Source organism: Oreochromis aureus, linkage group 16 (genome assembly GCF_013358895.1).
Source record: "Oreochromis aureus strain Israel breed Guangdong linkage group 16, ZZ_aureus, whole genome shotgun sequence".
Taxonomy (NCBI): Eukaryota; Metazoa; Chordata; class Actinopteri; order Cichliformes; family Cichlidae; genus Oreochromis; species Oreochromis aureus.
The window spans coordinates 1069299-1095846 of NC_052957.1; the positions used below are offsets into that span (position 1 = coordinate 1069299).

Genomic DNA, 26548 nt, shown 5'->3' on the forward strand with positions numbered 1-26548 from the left:
CATGAAAATCTTAAACATTTTTTAAAAAAATCAATAAAAATCATTAAAACCTTTAAAAAACTTTTTTTAAAATCATTAAAACCTTTAGAAACATGTAAAAACATTTACCTGAAGATCTCAGTTACTTATCTTGGGGTAAAAATCGACACTGCGTAAACGGGGTGGTGAAATCTTCACTCTATCACCTCAGACGTCTGTCGAAGGTCGAGCCTTTTCTGTCCAGGCGTGAGCTGGAAACTGTCATCCACGCTTTTATAACCTCACGCTTGGACTACTGCAAGTGTGGGGCGTGTCACACACATGGTTTTTAACTGGTAAAGAAAATCTGAGCACATTACTCCGGTTCTGGCCTCCTTACACTGGCTTCCAGTTGAATTTAGGATCTATTTTAAAAACCTTTTACTGGAATTTAAATCCTTAAATGGTCTGTTGCCTGTATATTTGTCTGATCTGCTGCAGCCCTATGCCCACCCCGTCCACTCTGGTCAGCTGTTGCTCTCAGTCTCTAAATCGGCTGAAACTTAGAGGAGACCGAGCGTCCTCTACTGTGGCCCCGAAGCTTTGGATGATCTTCCTCTTCACATTAGGCCGTCTACATCAGCGGTGGTTTTTAAATCCAGGTTAAAAACCTATTTTTATTCGCTGGCCTTTGACTCAGTGGGTAACTGACACTATTATTTTATTGGTATTATTATTGTTATTTATTGTATTTATTATTCTTATTGTCCCTGTTATTATTTCTGTTGTACAGCACTTTGGTCAGGAATGTTCTGTTTTTAAAGTGCTATATAAATAAACTATGCTATGGTATTTAAAAAAACAGTAAAAACATTTTTAAAAAAGTAGAAAATAAAACATTTACATTGACATGAATAAACTATTAAAGCATAAACAGCAGCCTGTGACAGTGGGAACGGCTTCACCTGGGCCGGCTTCACCTGTTCTTGCTCGTCTTCATCACTTCACTGCTGCAGAGTTCACAGCTCTAAAACCTCACAGTCAGAGGCCGATTCTCAGAGTCTTTAAAGTGCATCCCACCTCCTCCTGCTCCTCCTATCCCCCCTCCTGTGAGGTATCAGGCTGTGTGCTGCACCCTCCTTCCTCCTCCTCCTCAGTCCTGTGGTCTGCTATGATGCTGACCTGGTCGCAGTGCTCAGAGGGCAGCGAGACCGGGTAGATGGAGGGGTTGGCAGGCAGCAGAGACTGAGGGGGCGGGGCAGAAAGGTTAGTGTTACATTAAAGAACACACACACACACACACCTATACACACACACACACACACACACACACCTATGCACACGCACACACACCTATACACACACGCACACCTATACACACACACACACACACTATACACACGCACACACACACACACACACCTATGCACACGCACACACACACACACACACACACACACACCTATGCACACGCACACACCTATACACACACACACACCTATACACACACACACCTATACACACACACACACACACACACCTATGCACACGCACACACACCTATACACACACGCACACACACACACGCACACACACACACACCTATGCACACGCACACACACCTATACACACACACACACACACCTATACACACACACACACACACACACACACACACACCTACCTATGCACATGCACACACACCTATACACACACACACACACCCCTATACACACACACACACACACGTACACCTATACACACACACACACACACGTACACCTATACACACACACACACACACACCTCTTTAAAGTGTGGTGGCAGCACGACTTCTGGGCACAGGAACTTGGAGATTCGTGTCCAGTAGACCACCAGAGTCACCACCAGAGCCACCACTGTGGCCATGACCACAAACGCCACCACGGCCGCCACCCACGGAGCTGCATCCACTGTAAGAAAACCACACAGCACCAGGTGAGCCCATCAGCGACACCTTCAGTGATTGTGACGGCTGTCTGACCGCAGTGCCTACCGTCACCGGTGTGCTCACAGACGACGTCGCTGTACTCGCCCGGTCTGGGGTTCATCTCATAGATGATCTGGACTTGGACGCAGTACTCGCTCATCGGGTCCAGGTTATTAAGAACCACTCGGTCCTGCCTCGTTTCAAGGATCTTTTTTACCTGTAGGAGGCAGCAGAGAGGAGGTCAGGGGTTTTCAGTATCTTTTTATTCTTTGACACAATCCAGATCAAAAGTTTAAAACCACTTGAAAAATAGCAAAAATCATATTTTGTATGGTTGGATCTTAACAAGGTTCCAAGTAGAGCTTCAATATGCAACAAGAAGAAATGTGAGTGAGACAAAACAACACTTAAACTGAAACAGGCTGTTTTACAGCTCATCAAAGATTTAGGACCACACCTCAAAAAAGGTAAACCCTCCAACACATAAATCAAGTTCCAAACATGAACTCAGTAATGAGGAGCGCCACTGTTCGTGTTGATCACTTCGTTGCGGCATGCTTGATACCAGCGTTTCCATGAGGTGAGTGGGAACATTTCTCCAAGTGGTGAAGACGGCCGCATGAAGGACATCTACTGTCTGAAGCTGTTGTCCATTTCTGTAAACTTCCCTTGCCATCCATCCCCAAAGGTTCTCAGTTGGATTTAGGTCAGGGGAACAAGCAGGATGGTCCAGAAGAGTGATGTTTTTCTCCTGGAAGAAGCCCTTTGTCCTGCAGCACTGTGTACTGTAGCGTTATCCTACTGAAAAACCCAGTGGTTACCACACAGACGAGGGCCCTCAGCAATGAGGGATGCTCTCTGCAACATCTGGACACAGCCATCGGCCGTTTGTCGGCCCGGCACCTCCTGAAGCTCCATTGTTCCACCGAAGGAAGACCCCAGAGCATTATGGAGCTCCCTCCACTGTGGGGTGTAGAAAACATCTCAGGTGGGATCTGCTTGTCATGGCAGTAACGTTGGAAACCATCAAGGTTACATTTGTTCTCATCAGAGAATAAAACTTTCTTCCACTTTTCAATGTCCCAAGTTTGGTCAAAACGGTCAGTTTTGTTGTGTCCAAGGAGACGAGGCCTTTGGAGACGTGTTTTGTTTTTGAAGCCCTTCAGTCTCAGATGCCATCTGATGGTTATGGGGCTGCAGTCGGCACCAGTAACGACCTTAATTTGGGTCGAGGATCGTCCAGTGTGTTGACGGACAGCCAAATGGATCCTCCGGCTCAGTGCTGGAGACATTTCTTTGGGTCTTCCACTTGACTTTTTTGTTCCATAACCCTCAGGATCATTTAAGAATTTAAGATTTAAGAAATTCCAAATGACTGTCTCACTGTGTCCCACCTCAGCAGCGATGGCGTGCTGCGAGAGACTCTGCCTATGCATTTCAACAACCCGACCACGTTCAACAAGGGAAAGTTTTTTTTGCCTTTGCCATCAGAACATCATGGCAGTGTGACTACCTGACAGAAAATCACAATGAATCCAGATTTTTGCACAGATTTGGCCTTTTAAAGGCATGTGGTCCTGAACTGGTGTAAAACAGCCTGTTTCAGTTTAAGTGTTGTTTTGTCTCACTCACATTTCTTCTTCTTGCATGCTGAACCTCTACTTGGAACCTTGTTAAGATATCCCTCACAATTTAAGTGCATAGCTCTAACTACGGTGGCTGCTGTAGGACAAACATGCTTCTATAAGAGATCAAACACATGAAATTTGGACTGTACATCATAATGGTTGTGGCCGTATTCCTGCTACTGTTTGGACCGCGTCCACCTCCAAGCCTGTGGAAGGCTGTCAATGGTGGGCGAGACGCCGCCACCTTTATTTAATCTGAAGGAGGCTGTGAAACTCTGTGACAGGAGGCCAGTACAAGTCAGGGAAGCTCAGCCATGAGTTGTTGAGGTTAGAGAAGGGAACCCTTTTCTGATGACAAAACAGGTGTGATCTTTTATGTCTACACCTACGGCTTCTCTACTCCGCCTTTGGCATGCTGCGTCTGTGGCCAGTCTCTGGCCACGTATGTAAAACATGATGTCTTTCCCAGCCATTGTATTCAAATATGGTGGGTAAACAGCTTCTACAAACCACAAAGCCGCTCCTGCCTATTTTTAACAGATTAATGATAAGTTTAAGAAAATTGTTCAAAGATGTAATTACACATATAGTTATTACTGAGTATATCTTCAGTGTTTAGTTATGTGTGCCTATGACAAGAGGCACACATATTACTATTCGTCGGATTTATTATTATTATTATTATTCTTCAGTTTCATTGAAATTTTGCAGCTAAAACTCGCCTCGCAGTTTTGAGACAAGCTTCATATATGTTACCTCATTTTGTGCGGCTGGATCAGGAATGGTGTGCTATGACTTTTGGTGTTTATAACTATTATAGTTTTTAAATATTAATATTTTAGTGAAAATTTTCCCGCTTCTCTGCCAAACAGTTTTGAAAATAGGGTTACATATGTTAGATCATTTTGTGCGGCTGGAGCTGGACTAGTATGGTATACACTTTTGGTGTTTATGACTTTTATAGTTTTTGAAATATTTAGATTTTAGTGCAAATTTAGGCCAATTTCCATAGAAACAGACTTTATTTGTGGTGGGTTGGCTCTCTCTAGTGGTATACCGGGAGTAGTACGGCTGAAAATCTGTATGCTTGTTACAAAACTCCATATCCCATAATTCATAGCACCCCTCTGCCGAGTTAAACAATGGCGGACACCACTTCGCTTTTATGTCTTTTATTCGTGTTTCTAGGTCACAAAATACACTTTTAAGATATTTTCAGGCGAGAATGTAGGTGTGTAAACTTCAAATATCTGCTCGCTTTTATCAAGACATCCCATATTAGCGACAGTTCTCTTAAGTGTTGCTGATAGCCGGCTAGTTAGCTAAGCCGCTAGCTTAGCTAGCTAGCGCCTTCGTGTGAAAACCACCCAGGCTTGGCTGATAGTGAGGTGGCTAAAATTTGTTTAATCGCCCGATCGCCGGGCAAGGGTCTGTGTCTTAGCTGGACTTATTTTTCGCTTATATGGGCTGATGATGCTGGTCGATGTGGAAAAAATAACTGAGTTGTTTGGTGGTGGAGCTACAACAGAGGGCAGCTATCCACCGTGTGTGACAGAAAGGACATGCCGCGAACGAGACATACAAGGCGGTGAGGCTACCGCCGATCGTCTGCAGTTTGCTAACGCGGAGGTCAATCGTGGATCAGGAAAGCGAAGGCAGGAGCGTGAGGTGAACTGAATTTCAGGTAAGAAGTTATGACCTGCACTCTATTTGGGTCAGATATAAACCGAGTTTAGGTGTAGTTTATTTAGCAACAGTTCTCTTACGTGTTGCTGATAGTCGGTTAGCTAGCTAGCTAGCGCCGCTAAGCTTAGCTAGCTAAGCGCGGCTAGCGACCCTTCGTGAAAAACCACCCAGGCTTGGCTGATAGTGAGGTGGCTAAAATTTGTTTAATCGCCCGATCGCCGGCAAGGGTCTGTGTCTTAGCTGGACTTATTTTTCGCTTTATATGGGCTGATGATGCTGGTCGATGTGGAAAAAATAACTGAGTTGTTTGGTGGTGGAGCTACAACAGAGGGCAGCTACCCACGGTGTGTGACAGAAAGGACATGCCGCCAACGAGACATATGAGGCCGGGCAGGCGATTGCTAACGCTGGAGGTCAATCGTGGATCAGGAAAGCGAAGGCAGGAGCGTGAGGTGAACTGAATTTCAGGTAAGAAGTTATGACCTGCACTCTATTTGGGTCAGATATAAACCGAGTTTAGGTGTAGTTTATTTAGCAGCAGTTCTCTTACGTGTTGCTGATAGCGGCTAGCTAGCTAGTGCCGCTAGCATAGTTAGCTAGCACCGCTAGCGACCCTTCGTGAAAAAGCACCCAGGCTTGGCTTATATTGAGGCGGGTGAAACTCGTGTCAGCACCCGTCGCTCGCCGACAGTATGTGTTTTAGCTGGACTTATTTTTCGCTTATATTGACCGATGATTTATTTATTTATTCATTTTAGTAACGGTATAAACAGTGAAAGGTGGTGGATTGGCCAGATGTAAACTTCAAATATCTGCTCGTGTTACCAAGACATCCCATATTAGCTCTGATGTTTTCGGTGCCTGCAAAGAGCTAGACAGGTAGCTAGCTAACCCGAGCTGGCTGTCTTTTGACTCAGGGTCATAGCTGGACTTATTTTTCGCTTTTATGAGCCGATGAGGGTTTTTTTTTAGTAACGGTACAAACAGTGAAAGGCGGTGGATTGTCCAGATGCTGGTCGATGTGGAAAAAATAACTGAGTTGTTTGGTAGTCGCTGACGCGAGCTACAACCGAGGGCAGCTATCCACCGGTGTGTGTCAGAAAGAACATGCGGGAACGAGGCGGCGGGCGACCGCCGATCGACCGGTGGTAGATCGTGGATCAGGGAAACCGAAGGCAGGAGAAGCAGGCGGCTGCCGGTCGGAGCGTGAGGTGAACTGAATTTCAGGTAAGAAGTTATGACCTGCACTCTATTTGGGTCAGATATAAACCGAGTTTAGGTGTAGTTTATTTTTCTTGTGCTGACTTTTTACAATCAGTTATAATAACTCGTACTGCGTGGTAGCTAGCACGATGGAGTTTATGACAGCCTCCCCTGTCATTCTCTCGCCTGTTCAAACTTCAGTCATGAAACTGATCAATGATCGGCTTTTCTCTCTTGTTTGTTTATCGCGCTAAACAACAGCAGCACGTTTAAGCTTGATCAGCTGTTGTTAGAATTCATTTGATTTTAATTTCTAGTATCAGCTGATGTTTGCTGGAGCCACAGCTGTAGAAGCGGCTGGTCGAAACCAGGAGATGACCTTACTGAATCATCAGAGCTGAACTGGTGATGGAGAAACAGGTTTACCTTTTTTTAGGTGACATGAATGAGTTGAAGGAAGTTATGAACTGTTTCTGAGAGAAATAAACACCAAGCTCCTTTTTTATTTAGCTGACAGCTGGTAACTGTGCAGGGGTGGATCTAGCAAAGCTTTTGCCAGGGGCCAGGTAGGGCATTAACAGAGAAAGGTGGACACAAAGATATACTTTTCTTTCTTACTCTCATACAGGGAGTGCAGAATTATTAGGCAAGTTGTATTTTGAGGAATAATTTTATTATTGAACAACAACCATGTTCTCAATGAACCCAAAAACACATTAATATCAAAGCTGAATGTTTTCGGAAGTAGTTTTTAGTTTGTGTTTAGTTTTAGCTATTTTAGGGGATATCTGTGTGTGCAGGTGACTATTACTGTGCATAATTATTAGGCAACTTAACAAAAACAAATATATACCCATTTCAATTATTTATTTTACCAGTGAAACCAATATAACATCTCCACATTCACAAATATACATTTCTGACATTCAAAAACAAAACAAAACAAATCAGCGACCAATATAGCCACCTTTCTTTGCAAGGACACTCAAAAGCCTGCCATCCATGGATTCTGTCAGTGTTTTGATCTGTTCACCATCAACATTATGTGCAGCAGCAACCACAGCCTCCCAGACACTGTTCAGAGAGGTGTACTGTTTTCCCTCCTTGTAAATCTCACATTTGATGATGGACCACAGGTTCTCAATGGGGTTCAGATCAGGTGAACAAGGAGGCCATGTCATTAGTTTTTCTTCTTTTAAACCCTTTTCTTGCCAGCCACGCTGTGGAGTACTTGGACGCGTGTGATGGAGCATTGTCCTGCATGAAAATCATGTTTTTCTTGAAGGATGCAGACTTTTTCCTGTACCACTGCTTGAAGAAGGTGTCTTCCAGAAACTTGCAGTAGGACTGGGAGTTGAGCTTGACGCCATCCTCAACCCGAAAAGGCCCCACAAGCTCACCTTTGATGATACCAGCCCAAACCAGTACTCCACCTCCACCTTGCTGGCGTCTGAGTGGGACTGGAGCTCTCTGCCCTTTACCAATCCAGCCACGGGCCCATCCATCTGGCCCATCAAGACTCACTCTCATTTCATCAGTCCATAAAACCTTAGAAAAATCAGTCTTGAGATATTTCTTGGCCCAGTCTTGACGTTTCAGCTTGTGTGTCTTGTTCAGTGGTGGTCGTCTTTCAGCCTTTCTTACCTTGGCCATGTCTCTGAGTATTGCACACCTTGTGCTTTTGGGCACTCCAGTGATGTTGCAGCTCTGAAATATGGCCAAACTGGTGGCAAGTGGCATCTTGGCAGCTGCACGCTTGACTTTTCTCAGTTCATGGGCAGTTATTTTGCGCCTTGGTTTTTCCACACGCTTCTTGCGACCCTGTTGACTATTTTGAATGAAACGCTTGATTGTTCGATGATCACGCTTCAGAAGCTTTGCGATTTTAAGACTGCTGCATCCCTCTGCAAGATATCTCACTATTTTTGACTTTTCTGAGCCTGTCAAGTCCTTCTTTTGACCCATTTTGCCAAAGGAAAGGAAGTTGCCTAATAATTATGCACACCTGATATAGGGTGTTGATGTCATTAGACCACACCCCTTCTCATTACAGAGATGCACATCACCTAATATGCTTAATTGGTAGTGGGCTTTCGAGCCTATACAGCTTGCAGTAAGACAACATGCATGAAGAGGATGATGTGGACAAAATACTCATTTGCCTAATAATTCTGCACACCCTGTATAAAATATTTAGCTTTTATTAAATAGTTATCTGAATCTTACAACCAAAGTTTGTATAATAATACACAAGATTGGCTGTAGACCATTGTTCATCATTCAGAACACTGTGTAAAAATAACAAAAACAAAAAGTGAATGCAAAAGTGCATAAATATTTATTTTACGTGTTTGATGTGTGTGGCGGGCGTGGTCTGCAGTGCCGCTGCAGGGAGGTGGACCCACCTGAGCGGCACCTGCAATCACGCCTCTCGGGCGTAGTCTGTGCTCTCTCGGCTGTTTTTGGGTGTGTGTCGGGCTGTGAGTTGAAAAGCTACAGCCGGCTGTTTGGGTACACCAACCATGTGTGAAAAGTGGTCCATAACGTAATGCTTCAAAGCGTGTTCATGCAAACATTGTCGGATCTGCCGTGGTACAATGGGACTTCTGCTCATGAACCTGTGTGCACAGCGCCTGCAAATCGGCGCTGTACGGTAACTTCATCTTTACACAAAACTGTAAGCTGTTATCTGTGAAGCGTGAGCGTGTTTGTTTTACCATAGTTCATGGTGGAGAATGGGTGCTCTTCTGAGTTTTGCTCTCTGTAGCTATATGAATGGCAAACTACACTGAATAGCAGCGGCATAGGCACACATAAAATTTCTTCTGAAATTTTCGCTTTCTAGTTTTTGTATGTTCTTTTTTAATAAAGTGTTTAGTTTTTATTTTAAAAATGTTCATCTTTGATTTCTTTTAATGTTGAGTTTTCATTTCACTGCTAACGTGGCTGAAATCATGAGTGAACTACAGCTGCCTGGCTCTCCAGTCCCTCAGACGGTCACTTTAGTTTGAGCAGCAGTCGCGGCCCATCACATCAGCTGTGTGGGAAACATCACTAACTTCCTGTGTTTGACTGTTTCTACACGTTCAAGGTCCAAACTACAAACCGGCGTTCCCACCTCTTCCTTCGGGCTGCTCTTCCAGTAGGTGATGTTATAGGTGGCCACGGTGTACACCTCCCTCAGTTCTGAATACTTGAACACTGGGTCTTTAATGCTGACTTCCAAAGATGTCCCAGTGACATGAAGAGTCACATCAGGTGGACCGATGAAGGCTGAGGGGGACAGATGTGGAGAGATGTTATTCCAGAGTTTCCAGTTTTTATTGGACAAAATCAACCACAATGAAAAAGCTGCAGCTTCTCTAACAGTCCACTCCAACTGCTACAGCTCCGTCATGCTGGTGTGGTTGGAGAGGGGGCAGTTCCCACCATGATGGCAGACAGTTTCACTGAGGACACAGACAGAAACACAGAAACCAAGATTTCACTCTGACTGGACAGAAATCAGCGACGGTGAGAGCTCTGATGAGCGAGATGCTGAAAAGCTCGCTCACGGTTTCATTTCTGATCGTCTTCAGCTCAGCGAGGCTCTTCAGACTGCTGAAGCAGTCATTGCATAACTGCAGACTCCCCACACAGCTGCAGCCAGAGTCTGAACAGAAGCTGAAGGGGACCATCCTGATCTCAGGAAGCTTCTCTGAGAGTCACCAAATGGTCTCATTCACCAATCCTCAACATGCCGTCAGACGTACGTTGTATTGGTGTACCTGCAGAGAGCTCTGCTGCTGGGTTTGCATATTTGCAGATGTGAGGAAGAACAAACTGACGGCTCAGGTAAGCAAATACCTACACTAATGATTCAGACACAGGTGAGTTCAGGTCCCAGGATGTGTAATGAACACTAGTGATGGTGAGATGAAGCCTCGTGATGAACTGAAGCTTTCCATCCAACTGGTCGACTCGTGGTTCGAAGCATTGTGATGATTCATTTGCTCTACTGTGCCATCAAGTGGACGATTCAAGTGAAACAGGCTCTTTGATTATAATGATGTGATGTGTAAACCTCTAAACTGAAGAAATAAATTGTTTTCATAGTTATTTATTCGGAATATTGTCTCAGTATGTCTGATACAAAGGAGAAAGTGGAAACTATCAGGACAGAGTTTTGGTATGATTGTGTAACTGTGTAATCATGTTTATGTACATCTGGATAATGACACAAACTAGTGTGTGGCGCTTCACTTTTTAATAAACTGAAAGACAGAAATCAGATTATAGGATCTTTAGTGTTGTTTATTTATATTATGGTACTTATCATTCGTGATATTTATTACTGTGTGCATACTTTATTAGGAGAGATGAGAAAAAAAAATCTCTTCCTTGCTGGTTCCATCGAAGAAGAAATGCTCAAGTAGCTATGTAGCACGTACGTAATCCAGTTCCACAACACAACGTGATGGTGGAATCAGCTGTGTTTTGCTGCCCATTTTACTTCGAATCTGGCGCGAACCGGCGAGCCAGTTCCTGAATCAGTCACGTGGTACGGACTGCCCGCGAGGCCTCGAACGTCACTGCATACGTAATCAAAGCAAGCATCTATACGCGCTTCACAAAAACTCCCCCGATATTACCCGACACACGCTTCGAAGTTTCGACACACAGGACACATCACTAATGAACACCTGCACAGACTTTCTGTGACTGCTTGACTGACTCTGGTTCGTTTACTTCAGCGATGAGAGCCTCACACATGGACGCACAATTCACAGTCAGATATTTGAAGCTGGAGATCTTTATCTCTACTGAGCGCACCTCTCAGCTGTTGCACCGATACTGTGCGAAGGCTGTGTGCTCACACGCTGCTGCAGCATGTGCACGTCACACTTCCTGGAAAGCCGAGTACTCGTCTTACCCTCCTCTTTGGGGCAGAACTCCTTCTGCGCCCACTCCGAGTGCCGCCCGTCCACGGTGGCTCGCACCCGGAGCATGAAGTTGCCCCAGAAAAACAGCTTGAACCGTGTGAGGTCACATGACCGGTGTGACGTCTGGTTGCACGCTGTGATCCAGTTTGGAGGCTTCCTGTTCAGCTGGTGGTTCCTGAGGAGACATGAACATGAAAACACATTAAACCCTTCTGCTCTTTCTTTGTGTTCTGTCTTCGCTCGCTCCTCCCCGAATACTCGGCGGGTCTGGAGGGAGAGCTCTCATTCAAATAAAATCAAATTACAACAGCAACACACCAGCCGTGTTTCAGTAAACGTGTCTGAACAGGCGTCATCTGCGTTTCATAGGTCAGGGCTGGGAGGTTAATGCCTGTGGAAGCAGGATGATGGGGACGAGGGAGGAAAACTGCGAAAAGGAAGGCTGCTCCTCTCTGAGGCATGGAGCACACTCTAACTTACACTTAAACTCGTATTAAAATATCAGCGAGGAGTTAAAAGGTCTTTATGTGATCACATGATGGCAGGCCAGGTGGTTAATAAACGTCTCAAATGAATTCCAGTGAAACCAGAGAGGAGAAACACGAGCCGGGACACGAGCTACAATAATAACAATAATAATAATAATAATAATAATACTACATTTTATTTAAAAGCGCCTTTCAAGACACCCAAGAACAATTAAGAATACAATAAAATGACAAAACGAAGAACAATAAAAACAAAAACAAACAAAAATCACAAGATAAAATAAATAAACAATAAGTTCACAGCTCTTCCTCATGCTCTGCTTCAACTGTGAGGAAGAGCTGGCTGTTACTGAGCCGGTTTCCAGTAAGCAGCTTCCTGTCGCTGGTTTGGATTAACCGTATTGAGCAGCTCACATCAGCTGACACCACCAGGACCTGACCAATGACTGTAGAAAAGATGGATGACCTGGCTGGCTGTAGAGGCTGCTATGTTGCATTTCTGGAGCCAGAGTCTGTGCAGTAGTGACTTGAGGTGAAATGTCTGCATCATGTTCCCGCCCACACACCCGCTGGACGTGACCACAAAGACACCCCCTACACTTTTTACGTAGCCCGGCTGGTCCAGTTCATCTGCTGATGGGTTTACCGCGACTGATCACATGTTAAATTAGCTGTCCTGTGCCAGATGTTCTGTTGATCCATTGAGAGGCATCATTTCAGAAACATCAGGAAAACTGAAGCTCATCACATGACTCGAGCAGGACTCGTGATCTTCACCAGCAGCTCCCTCAAAGGTAACGATACACTGATGCGCTACAAAAGCTGTGTCCCAATTCAGGGGCCGCACACTTCGGAGTATGCGGCCTTCGCGGTCTACGTGGGGCGGTCTAGCCTCCGTCGCACTGCTCAGGTTGCCTAGCAAAAATGATACTAACCGCTAGGAACGTTTCATACAGAATTGTTTGACATAAATGAAGAAGAAAAAAATGTTTCTTTTGTTCATTTGTTGTTTTTTATGAAATGTTTTGATTTGTTGAGTATCTGAGGCTGAGACCGCGGGACTGTAACACATGATAGTTGGGCTTCATTTCTGTACTGAACAGTCATTTTAAGATTAGCTAGTAAATAACAATTAGCTGATGTCGCTCATGAGACTAGTGTCATTACACTTTGGTGATGTAAATATAATATGGCCAAGCTTGAACTCTGTGTCAAATACTGAACTTCAGTAAAGATTCAAGTTGCAGTTATTAATATTTCCTATCACTTCACATCTTTACTCAAAGACAAGTATCTTTGACAGTGATCTATTAGATATTTCATACGTAATTATCGGATTAGATGTAAAGTTGTCAATGGATAAAGGAAGAGAAGAACCCAGAAAGGAGGCAAGAGAAACACCCTGAGTTGACTCTAATTCCATTGCCAGCCGGCTGGTGGGGCCCACGCCCTCCCCAGACTGCAACCAGAAAGTCAGGGACCGAATACTGGCAGCCTAATAGTAAAAACGGAAGTTGGGGAGTGCCAGACGCCCTTCAATCTTAGGTTTCTGTAAATGCACCTTAGCTACTCGAGGTTGTTTACCCTTCCAAATATAAGAGGAGATTATAGAGTCTAGAGTTGTAAAGAAAGACTTGGGGATGAAGACTGGTAAAGATTGAAATAAGTATAAGAATTTAGAAAGGATATTCATTTTAATTGAATTAATTCGTCCACTGTAAAAGGATTTGTTTGACATTCTTCAATAGTGTAAAAAAGTTGGCTTTGAGAAGTTGTTTATACTTTCTTGTAATTGTAATAACCAGGTAGGTGAACTGCTCTTTGACCACTTTAATGGGGAAACCCGACAAATTTATTTGAAACGCTTCATCATTTGATACACAAAGTTCGCTCTTGGACAGATTTAATTTATAATCAGACTTGACTGACAAGCGTGAGTAGAGACAGTATAGACGGTAGGGAAGTATGTGGATTTGAAATAAAAGGCAATAAATCATCAGCATAGAGAGAGACTTTGTGTCCAGTTTGACCTCTTTGTATGCCCTGGACAAGTTTACTGCTTCCAAAAAGCATTGATTCAGATAGAACCGAGTGGAGTAGAGGTACAAGCTGTGGGGCAAATGATTTGAAAAATTCTACCGAAAAGCTGTCTGGGCCAGGGGACTTCCCTGACTGTAGAGAGGAAATTGCAGCACTAATCTCTTCTTTTGAAAATGGCACATCCAACATCTCTGTGGGTGTCTGCCAGCTCAGGAAAGTCCAAGCTTTTAAGAAAATTTGTGATTAGTGAGTGGTCAGTGGGAGATTCAGAGGAATAAAGCTTCACGCATCATTGATTTTGGCATGATCAGTAACAAGCCCGTCATCCGAGTTAATGGCACTGACGTGGCTTTACACCCCTTATTTGGTCAGCTAGGAGTTTGCCTGATTTCTCTCCATGCACAAAGAATGTACTCCTACTCTTTAAGAGTTGCCTCTCCGCGGCATGAGATGAAAGAAGCTCAAATTTGGTTTGGAGTTCAATACGTTTCTTGTAAACCTCAGAGTCCTTACTGTGTGCATAGTGATGGTCCAAGTCTTATTTTATCGGCTAATTCTTGCCTTTCTTTTAAGTTCACACTCTTCATATTAGCTGTAAAAGAAATGATCTGTCCTCGGAGATAGGCCTTCATTGAGTCCCAAACTAAAAGGCTAGAAATATTTGGGGAAAGATTGGTGTCTAAAGAGAGTTTAATTTGGTTATTTATAAATTCCAGAAAGGTATTATCAGATAGTAGTGTGGGGTTAAAACGCCAACTCCTGTCCGTTCTAGGTAAGTCGGGCATAGACAGAGTCCGAATTAAAGGGGCGTGGTCTGATATAAGTATGGCACAGTATTCACAGGTACATGCAATACTAGTCAAGTAGTCTATCCTAGAAAAAGTGTGATGGATGTTAGAGAAAAAGGAATACTCCCTGTCAGTTGGATGCAGATTAGGGGTGGGTTTTAATAATCGATTAAAATCGATTCTGGCTTGGATAACGTGAAATCGATTCATTAAAATCCTGAATCGATTTTTTAATATAAATTTATTTTGCCCGAAACGCCAGAATCTCAGGTGAAACCTCACAAAATTTCAACAACCACCAAACAGCTAAGACAGTAAATGAGAGCAGGAACACGGATTCTGCACAAGGACGTAAACACACAGCGCGGACCCGCGGATCAGAATCAGTGAGATGTCGCCTTTCTCACCCGACGGGCGCTGCAGCGTTAAGCGGCTGCGCGCGCTCCCGCGGACGGCAATCACTTTTTGGCACAACAACTGCACGGACACGGTCGGGCTGAAAGCGCTGATTCTAAAGCTGTTAGTTTGATCTCTCTCCAAACAATATTGACCGAACCAGCAGCAGAAGAAGATCCAAACTACGCTTCACATAAACATCGTCATGAAATCACTCTGACTTTTACTGTTTTGCTTCCACCAGGATAAAAATCACACTTCATGCACAGCTCTCTCTCTCTCTCTCTCTGTACTTCAAGAACAGTTTCCCGTCTAAAAATCTGTTTTCTGCATTATTCGCTTGCTTGTTACGCACAAGTCTACCGTTGTTTACAGCGCTGTCGGCAGCTGTTTTTTTTTTTTTTTCGTTTTACATACTTCCGAAAAGAAAACCTAATTTCTGCTGTTCAATACTGAACAAATTTAAACTTTTTAAAATTATGCAAAATGCAAAACGCTCAGCTGTGTCTCTAATAAAACCGCTGTAACGTCAGAGGTAATGTTCATGTGTTGATTAATGGTTTTCTTTCGTTTTTGATGTACTGCAGAATATTTTTATAAAATCCAGGCCAGGAAAATCACCTTCATGTTTTTGTGTTTTATCTTCAGCTACTTTGACACAAAGGCCTCTGCTGTGACGCTCACACCTTTGATAAAGTCTTGCGTGTGTCAGCTTCCTTTTTATAGATACAAAAATATGTAAATGTACTGATCTGAATTATAATATTTCTGACTGTCAAAATTTCCCAGATTCAAATCGAATCGAATCGTGGATCGAATCGATTCGGGACCTTGTGAATCGGAAACGAATCGATTCTAGAAATCAGTGACGATACCCAGCCCTAGTGCAGATGTCGCCAAATATTCCTAACACCATATGTAAGAGCCAAAGTCAAAGTTTATGTTTTGTTTATTTGTTATGATGGCACAGGTGTATAGCTTTACTTGCATCTCAGGTGATGGCATGGGGTGTGGTCACAGTCTATTTACCCGATCTTGGTGCTTGCAGCAGGGGTGTTGGGTGAGTGGTTTGTGGGCAAACTTTTCTGTTGACCGTCATTTTTTTTGGCACATCAGTTAATGCATGCGCTATTTTTAATCTGATTCAAAGCACAAAAGTTTGTTTTGTTTTGTTCTTAAAATAAATACGCAAAGTACAAGTACGATTCATTATGGATTATTGGAGGCACGTCACAGGAACACAACCAACTCAGCCGGCCGTGGCTTTATTTATGGATGAAAGTCGCAACACCATATGTAGAAAGAAAGGAATGAATGTGCGAGGCTGACTTACTCAGACAGGCCGGTTTTAATGAGGATCGATCCAAAACAGGGTCCAACCAGCAGTTTAAGTCTCCGCCAAGTATCAAAGAGTACGAGGCTAGGTCTGGTAAATTAGAAAAAAGATGTTCGAAAAACTTGGGATCATCTGTGTTAGGAGCATAAGCATTGACCAAAACTACAACCTCCCTGAAACAATGACAAAACAACCGTGTCGATCTGAAATCACGTTATGGTTTTCGAATTGAACCTTAGGGCTGATGAGAATGGATACTCCTCTGGCCTTGGCCTCAAAACAGGAATGAAACTGCTGCCCCGCCCACCGAGACATAAGCCGTGAGTTATCCGAACCTCTGACATGGGTTTCTTGTAAAAAGATGGAGGCATTTTCTTGCTTAATTTGTGCAAAAACCTTTCTTCTCTTGATGGGATGGTTTAAACCTTTAACGTTCCAGCTGAGCAGGTTTAAGGACTAATCATGTAAGATCATAGGAAGATAATGAAGGGATGTATAAACAGTCTGTCATACCTGGATGAGAGAAAAGTATGGGAGAAGCCCAGAATAGAACATGGAACAACACCCCATATGAGTTCTGTGGGTTAAAAGAAGAGACCCTCCAACAACACACAAAACACCCACCTGAACCCCCCTCCCTCGCCCTGAGCCAAGGACAGCTACTGGAGAACACAGCAGCAAGCTCCCCCATACAACATGCATTCCTCCAAAAGGAAACAGCTTCCAGATCAGAAATACTACTAACTCGGCTCTTACTCAAGTCTGGAAAATGTACTTGAAACCTTAATCAAGAATGAAGAGTGACTACCCTATAGACGAAAAGAGAAGAAGAAAAGAAAACAAACAGACAAAAACAGAAGGGAAGACTGACAGCGCACTTTGTTAGTGTAAACAGCACAGTAGAAAGGTATGGAAAACGTATGGAAAACGTATGGAAAAGAAACCCCAAAGCAAAAACCAACAAATAAAAATAGTAGCAAACACACCCCAGAAAAAAAGAAGAAAGAGGAAGAAAAAAGGAGAAAAAGTCAGTTTCCGTGAATTCTGCTAAGCCAAGTATTCGTAGGTTTTTCCGACGGCTGGGGCCTTCTAGGTCGGTGACTTTGGCGGCCAGTTTGGAGTTAGCCTCTCGAAGGTTACCATATGCTTCTTTGAGCTCTTCGATCCGCTGACCCGCATCTTCTGCCGCCAGCTCGAGCGAAAACAAACGCTGGCCATGTTCATCCACTGCTAGGCGAACTTGATCGAACTTTGCCTCCAGCTGAGTGAAGGAAGACTTAAATTCAGCCTCGAGTTCTGCTGCTAGCTCCTCTTTATGCCCAGCAATGGGGCCCACCATTAGGTCAGGAGATGAGTCGTCTTTTTTACCTGCCTTATTCTTCGAAGTTGATTTTGAAGCCATAAGAGTGCTCCGTAGGGGGATATGGGTATGTGTCTAGCTGGCGGTTTAAGAAAGGTTAGGAAAGTAAAGTTTGAAAAAGGAATTGAGCGGAGCCGAGCGACGACGTAACTACTCCATGTGGCGGCTTACCGGAAGTCCCCCAAATATTGTTCTTTTAATATGTTGGCATTACTAAATCTGTATCAATGCTTATATATATGTGTAAAAAGAAAATGTACGAGCTGTGATAACTGTGTCTGATAGAATGAAGATCAGACTGATATATGAAATATTCCTTCATTGGGTGAGAAAATCAGACCATGTCATAACTGCTTTAAGTCATACAGAATAGATATCAGAGCCTTAAACAGGCCGACTTCTGCTAAATGGGTCAAACTGGGCAGAAAGTCTACAAACACATAACATCCTTATAGAATATGATGTAACACTATAGATCAACTTACCTCAGAATATATAAAGCATATAAACAATTACAGCAATATGATGCAACAAACACAGCAGTGCTACTAATCCAAAATACTCAAAGCTTCATAGAACTGAAACAAACATTTATTTTTAGCTCCATTCTGCTGCTGATACATACTTTAGGTTTCTGAATATTAAACTTGTTGCTGCCTTTCATAGTGTGTAACTTGAAGGCCCTGAGTACTTTCTCCCACACTGAAAACACTGGGATGATAACATTATTTGAACATTACCTAATAAGACTGATTCAGGACAGACAATTAGTTATGTTAAACTTTCCTAGCAGTCCTTCACAAACAGGGAACAGTCTGTCTATTCTCTCCATCTGTCAGCTGCTGCTGGCTCTTCCTCCTCCTCTTCCTCACACACTGCTGAGTTTGTCCTGGTGGATCATCAGGGGTGCAAAGCCTCACAGATGATGTGCAGCAGTGGGTCCCTCAGTCTGTCCTCACTCTGGACACTTGCAGTCGTCACACATGGAAATCAAATGTGTGATAAGCTGCAGGATTCAAACACAAGTGTAACTTATAAATACATGTTCATACTTTTATTCCACAATCAGAGAGAAAGAAACAGAGAGAGAGTGCAGGACAGACAGACAGGTGACAGTCTCAGGTGTACACACTGCTACAAAACAGCACAAGAGAAGGAGGATTTAGTGTTTGTGTTATTACGAGTGCTAAACAAGAAGAGTTCCAGATGGTCCAGTGGACACATGTGTGACTCCTGTGATTAAAGCATCTTTCTTTCAGCTTGTTGTGTTTGTGGATATATGACTGACTTTAATTATCCATAAAATCATCACATTCTCTGTAAGATAAGGTCGACTATTGAACGGCGTATATTTTACAGTAGAGGCTTTAAAACCAAGTTAGTACAAACATCACTAATGTCACATAACTTTGCCGACATGTGGCCAACAGTAATGTTTTAAATTTCTTCATTATTAAACATTTGCACATAAATAAGTGACATCATATTCAGTACTTACTTTTAAAAGTTAACTCTTCGGCCGCTCCCCTTCAGCCATCCGCCGCTTTTTTCCGAAAAAAAAAATAGCGCAGTGGTGGTGTGGATATGAATTGTGGGATAGGTTGGGTCACGAAGGCTACACCAGACCCAGTCTTCAAATCTGGGGAAATGAAGGGCACATTTGTCGACCGCATTTTGAGGACTCTTCGAATTGAGACACCCTTCGTCGCGTCGTTGTGACGCAATCGGTCTACAAATGTGCACTACGAAGCGTGCGGTCGCTGAATTGGGACACAGCTAAAGTATCAGAAGAAAGTGCATTGCTAGGAGTGATCGGAGGCAGATTTCATTTCAAAAGACTACCTGGTAGAAGCCTTGATAAAAGCGTGGTTTTGTACAAACTGTACAAAAAGGACTTTGTATACCACCGAAGCACTTCCACCTTATAGTACCATCTAAATGTAAAACATGTTGCAGCGAGCACAGAAACTGTGGGAGCTGTTAGCGCTAGCAGTCGAGTACCAACAAAAGGTGTCAGCAGCCCAAACGTGATGAGATGTTTTGGATTTCACACTTCTGAACTTTCGTCTTGAGGGCAGAAGTGTGTTGGACTCTGCGATGGTAGAAGCTTATGATAAATAACACACCATTGGCAAAAGACAGTGAAAGGATTCCAGACGACAAGTTTTTAGTTCAACATACAAGTGACGACCTTTGACCTTCATCTGGTTTTATTTAATTGTGTCAGAGAAAACATCAAGTGCTCTTCATACAGTCAGTGTTTAACTTTATCAATAAACAGCTGCAGCTTTCACTGACAGCACATGTGGTGCTTTAACCTTTGTACTGTTGTCATTAGTTTTGTAGTTAACATGTGAACATGATGGATGATCTGTCTGCTGTCACTGGGAGGTGCTGAGGTCTGAATCTGAGGACGGCTCCTGTAATCACAAAGACAACAGAATCATCACAAACTGAAATATAAAATTTATCCCTCAGATCTGAAATACAGCTGATCCTTCTCTGTCCTCACACACCCAGGATCTGATCTACAGTTCTGCTGACAGCTGAACTGTTTATTAAAATAAGCCTTATATACTCATGTTTTTCCAATATAATATTGACCTTTGAGTTGTTGGTGCTTTGTAAATGGAGATCTGCACAGATGAGATGATGGAGCAGGTTTGAGTCCTGGTTCAGTCTGTGCTGCATCCTGGTCTCCAACATACGGAGGTGTTATCAGCAGTGTGTGAGCTGCTGCCTGAGAACTGAGAAACAAACATTAATGCTTTAAATTATTCCTCCTCAAGGATGTAAAGCTGTACAGAGTACTGCACGTGTGACTGTGAACCTACCTCATTAACAACAATTCAGACTGTTTTTTTAACCTGAATATTTTAAACAAACTTAGTTTAAAAAAAAGTCATAAGTGGGAAAATTAAACATACATTTTAACTTAAGCTGTCAAGTGGCCGTAGTTGGCATCAGCACATAAATATTGGGCTTTGGTACAGTTATATGCTTAATTAATAATTAATGGGGGGTTACTGAAGTCCAAGCTTTTTTTTATAAGTTGGTCTTTCTGTCCTTTCAGATGTGACAGGAGACCGAAAACATGCTGCTGTTTGCACAGGAGCTGAAGAGTCCAGCCTGTTGCTCTTACAGTCTAAAAGTACAGTAACGGTAGTTAGTAACTGAGTGGCCCGGGGCATTTCTCTTCATTTCCTTAGTCAGGGTAAATCCATTCACCTGCTCAGATTAGCTAAACGAACTTTACAAAACGAGTTTCTGCTAGCTAGCTAGCTAAGGACGTTAGTTACGGATTAGCTTACAAACACATTTAACTTACCTCGGGTCGTTCTGTCGGGTAGTCCAGTTTACTGAAGGACACCTCAGGCTGTCTGTTTGATACAGTCAGTAACGTAAACGCTGGAGCTCCTCTCGGCATCCCCGCTCTATCTGCTACTCCCAAACAGAGAGACGCAAGTTTATCCGTGACTGCAGCTGCGAGTCAGAAGTGTTGTGATGACGTTTAACAGCATTATGGTCGTAATTAGAATCAAACTTAATAGAAAGGAGACCAACTGAACACAAATCAGTGCAATGAGAACTACTGATAATGTAAGAAAAAAAATTTTGGAAAAAGTTATGAGGAGAATTTTTTTATATTAGCCTGACCCCAGTCCCATCCGCTAACATGGAGGAGGTGGGGTTTAGGACCTATACTACAGCCAGACACCAGGGGGCGATAGAGACGTTTTACTTCCAGTAAAGCCGATCAATGTTCACCCAGGCCCGAGTCCATGAAAGCGAGCCCGATACCAGGAGTCACCATGGCAACGCCGTGATAAGGAGCACAGCCTCCATTCGGAGGAAGGCTAAGTTTAATGTTAAGAGCAGCAGAGGAGCTATCACTCACACAGCTCGGTTTTATTTACAGAAACAGGAGTTTCACATCTTTAGCGATTCGGCCGCCAGGAGGAAAAGAAGCTGAACTTCAGACTCTGCTGCAGGTTTGAAATGTTCCTCGCATCGTTCACGGCGCCGTCGTAACGACAGATGTTGTGAAAGGCGACTCCTCCATCAGCTGTTAGCTGGGTTACCACAGCGGCTCAGTCGCCCGTTGCCATGGTGAATCCTGGTGCCAGAGCTCCATTGATGATGTCTTTCTTTACTCAGGGCTGTTTTCCCCTTTTAGAGCAGCGCTCTGTGTTACCATGGTAACTGACTTTAAAGCTGGCTCACAGTTAGTTTCTCTCAGCTCAAACCTGTTTGAACCTGAATCAAGAAGACATGTTTCAGGTGGACCACGCCCCCCTGTGTCCACCGTCTGACAGGTAAATAAGCCCCGCCCTCATGATTCTCAGACTTACAGCACATATTGCGTGGTGAAGGTGACGGCGTGGGTCCCTGCAGCGCCCGGCGCCCAGTCCCAGCTCAGCGTGTAGTTGGTGTTCAAGGTCTTCGTGGTGACGTTCTGAGGAGGCGGCACCTCGGATCCATCGGCTCCACCTGCAGGACAGAAACAGAGTGACATACATTCATCTTCTTCTGTTTCTATTATAAGGTCCATCCAACCCCAGCTGTTAGAGGGCGGGGTCCAAATAAAAATATGTCGAAATTAGGCAGAGATATCAGACAGGACCGATCAATGAGGATTCCTCAGGCCTGATGCTGATTATTGGTAATCAATCAATCAGTAATCAAATCAGGCTGATGTTTCAGGACTGATTCCTGTGAGGCCGCGCTGACGACACACTGATGGTAAATGGTAAATGGCCTGTATTTATATAGCGCCTTAATAGTCCCTAAGGACCCCAAAGCGCTTTACATATCCAGTCATCCACACATTCACACACTGGTGATGGCAAGCTACAATGTAGCCACAGCCACCCTGGGGCGCACTGACAGAGGCGCCCCAGATTTCTGTTTCCTGTTTCTCTCTTTGAGAAAGTAAACGTGTGTGCAAGGCTCTAAACATGTGACCTACTTCCTCAAAGGTGCGACTGAAAAAAAAAAAATAAAAACGTAGGTCACAAGACCGCGACCAGCTGAAAGAAAAGAAAAAAAAAAAATCTCCGCAACTCTGAAAGTCTCCGTGTGGTCAACAACAGACACACGTTATGCTCATATCGTGGTCTAAACCAATCAGAGATAGTCACTCTGTTTGCCAGGTGTGCCTGCTGCTTGTCGCACAGGGAGGAGAGGGGCGGGCAGCGGGGGATTGGCTGGAGTGGGGTTAACAGTTTGCATACTATGCATTCTATATAGCTATCTCTCGCACTCTGAGAAAGTCAACATGTGTGTGCGAAGAGAAACAGAAATCTTTCCAGCTCAGTGTGTCGTCAGCGCGGCCTCACAGGAAGTAGTCCCGAGACATCGGCCTTCCACGGCCTTTCAGGCAGCAGCAAACAGATCATCAGAGGCCGACATGAGGTTTAACATTGCCTACGATATTCCCAAAGAAGATGTTCCGTTCACTAAGTTCAAATGGCTTGAAAATAAACCCCACCTCCAGTAATGATGTCACGTGCACCCAGGTTACAGGTGTCATCGCAGACACATGGGAAAAAAGGACAAGGTACAGAAGTAAACGTTAGTCTATAGCCCTGCTGTGTGTGTGTGTGTGTGTGTGTGTGTGTGTGTGTGTGTGTGTGGTCTGAGGGTTTGTAACACGTGCACACGCACACATGCACGTGCACACACAGCAGATCAGCTGCCGCCATCTTGCCTCTAGTCTCTGTCTTCAGGCCCACAGGTGGTCAATGTGACCTCAGTCTGGGACACGAACCCCGTGTTTGATTCCCTCCCCAATTATCCATCCCTAGGTCCTATAACTAAGTGAGGCTTTTATTTTGAAAAATAACCATCAACTTGTCACATGACCCTTATGTTGTTCCTTCATCCTTAGCTGCTGGCCCGGCAGCTGTAAATCAGGTCCACATGGCTGTGATCAGAATAACAATAATCGTATCAGCCACGAAAACAAGCGTCTGCACATCGAGTAAAAACACAAGCACAGCGTCTGCCGAGGAACAGGAAGTGCTGCGACTAACCTGACCACACTGGGAGTGAGAGTGATTATTTACCCAGCAGCCCCAGGGACAAAAATAAAGCACAGGTGTTTCCGAGCAGAATAAAAATATGAGCGAGAAAGCATTTGTGAGAGTGAAGGAGGAACTGTGGATAAAGACGGAGCTCAGACTTCCCCCACACCTGGATCCAGATGTGCTGGCCACAGCAACAAAACAAGAATCCCCCAGAATCACAGCCACTCTGAGATTATTCAGCGGTGAGGATTATCTGCCTGCAGACGCTCCGAGCAGACACCGAGCCTCAAAGTTTACCCACAATGCACTTTGTGAAGGTACCAGCGCTGGGTTGTGCACCTCTCTGAACACAGCGCCCAGCCTGAGCGCTGCTGGGAAGTCACCAACATTCAGGAACGGCATTTATTTCATGTTTCAACACGCTGGCGCTTTGAAATCACTGACTGTGTGGGACAGAAGTGACTGATTTGATTTTCTCACCACTTTTACTCTTTTATACACACAGCAGAGCTATTTGTACGCAGCAGAAGAAATCTAAAGGATATAAAGGAAGCATCACACAGCTGCTCACAGCTGCTTTAACAAACACAGGCCGAGTCTTCAGATCGGGACTCCTGCAGTGGCTTTAAAGCTGATTCGCAGATTTCTTCAGAGCTGAAGTTTTTCAGCCCTGCAGGTGGAGATCTGCTGAACTTTTGAAGGACCAGAAACACGGGAAAATTCATTCCAAGCATCAAACGTACTTGAAGCGAGTGTAGCTTGGACATGTTGATGGTGTATATGAGGTAAAATGCAGTGAAGTGACAGGGAGCTGAGTGTGGGGGGGTCTGTGCGCTAAACGTGTTACTGCTGCGAATCCAAAGCGGAACAACTTCAAGGTGAAACTGTCGGCTCAACAAAGGGTGTCGGCTCACCGCCCTGAATAACGACGTGCCAGCCTTCACCACCGCAGGCACACAACTACAGGAAACAGTGTTTGTGCAATCTGTGCCTGAGGTGAGGAAGGGAAGTGTCCTTCAGCCTGCAGATACACGCCACTGACACAGGCGTGGCCTCAGACTCACAGTGAAACTCAAGTCATGAATCAGAGAGAAACACACCGAGGCAAAGTGAAATGAAAGTGAATCCACACAACAAGCAGCCGCTCACAAATATTAGAGACATACTGACGGGGAGAGCTGTGCATTACAGCAGCAGCCATCTGAAACACATCAGTATGAAACCAATGTGACCACTGGGAACCTGTCATGACAGCACTGCTTACCCTCGTCATGAAGTCAGCAGAGTCCTGCAGGTTCATCCAGGCTGACCGACTCTAAATGACTCCCTGTAAAACTATTGTCGCCACCATTAAACCATAAAGCACCACCAAGCCTCACACTGGTCGACTGTTAACCAGTTATTGACCAGTTATTGAACAGTCACCCTACACTGCATGAGCCCAGCCTCACACATCAGTAGAAGCTGTGATCGCTAAAGGGAAACACAGGAAATGAAGACTTTGATGTTGAAATGATGTACTCACACACTTTGATACGACACACACGCGCACAAACAGCTGCGGGCGAAAACGAGACGAAGCGCCTTTAATCTCAAATATAAACCCCAACGCGGGCAGGTGAGACGCCCGCGGGGCACACAGGTGAGGCTCGCTCTGTAGATTCGGAAATAATGAAGTAAATCAGCGGCACGGACCGAGGATAGCATGCTATCCTAACGCAGCCAGCTGTGGGACTTACCGCAGAAGAAGAGGAGGAGGAGGCCGTAAAGAAGAGCCACTCTGTGGCGGGGGGCGGCGGACATGGCGCCGCTGAGAGGACCCACGGACCGAGAAACTTCCACACCTCGGGACGTCTGTAATTCGTGAAGTTCTGTTCCTGCGTGGTTTTCAAAATAAAAACATGGGCGGGGCCTCCACCAACGTAAGAGACCTTGGGGTACTCTTGGATAGCTCCTTCAAATTAGAGAAACAAGTACTGCTGTGGTTAAATCTAGCTTCTATCAGCTACGTCAAATTTCTAAAGCTAAGCCTTTCCTCTCCCCCAAGGACCTTGAAAAGCTGCATTCATTACCTCTAAACTGGACTCCCTGTAACTCCCTCTATTTAGGCCTCCCTCACTCCTCTCTTCACCGGTTGCAATTAGTACAGAACGCTGCTGCACGCCTTTTATCGGGTGCCAGAATGCATGATCATATGACTCCAGTTTTAGCCAACTTACACTGGCTTCCTGTGAAATTTCGCATTGATTTTAAAATTCTTTTACTCACTTATAAAATCTTAAATAACATTGCCCCTAGCTATTTAACAGAGCTTCTTCATTTGTATAATCCTAAGATCTTCTAACCAGATGCTCTTAATGCAACCTAAGTCTAGGTTGAAAACCAGAGGCGACCGTGCCTTTGCTATTGCAGCTCCTAGACTGTGGAACAACCTCCCTATTGCTATTCGCTCTGCTGAGACTGTTCAGTCTTTTAAATCTTGTTTAAAGACCCATCTTTTCACTCTGGCTTTGATGTAAGATAGTTTGATTATCATTTGGTTGGTTTTTTTGTTTGTCTCGTCTTGTGTTGTATTTGTCTTATTTTTTTTTCCTAATTTGTGAAGCACTTTGATCAAAACTGTTGTTTTTAAATGTGCTATATAAATAAATTTTGATTGATTTGATTGATTGAATGTCCGGTCTGTGAGACGCGTCTGCGCCACCGCCATCCGGTCTTTAAGTCTGACGTCATTATCCGTTTTAA

The 26548-nt window shown here is 44.2% G+C and overlaps 1 protein-coding gene across 1 annotated transcript; it reads right to left on the reverse strand.

The window, feature by feature from the left end:
* On the reverse strand, positions 1 to 26227 carry LOC120433681 (interferon alpha/beta receptor 1a-like). Its single transcript, XM_039600372.1, has 7 exons — positions 25543 to 26227; positions 22127 to 22265; positions 11357 to 11541; positions 9563 to 9717; positions 1994 to 2144; positions 1765 to 1910; positions 1 to 1203 (listed from the first exon to the last, which is right to left on the reverse strand). The coding sequence occupies exons 1-7, from the start codon at positions 25604 to 25606 to the stop codon at positions 1054 to 1056; spliced, it is 990 nt and encodes a 329-aa protein (XP_039456306.1). The 5' UTR covers positions 25607 to 26227; the 3' UTR covers positions 1 to 1053.
* Positions 26228 to 26548: the final 321 nt, after the last annotated feature.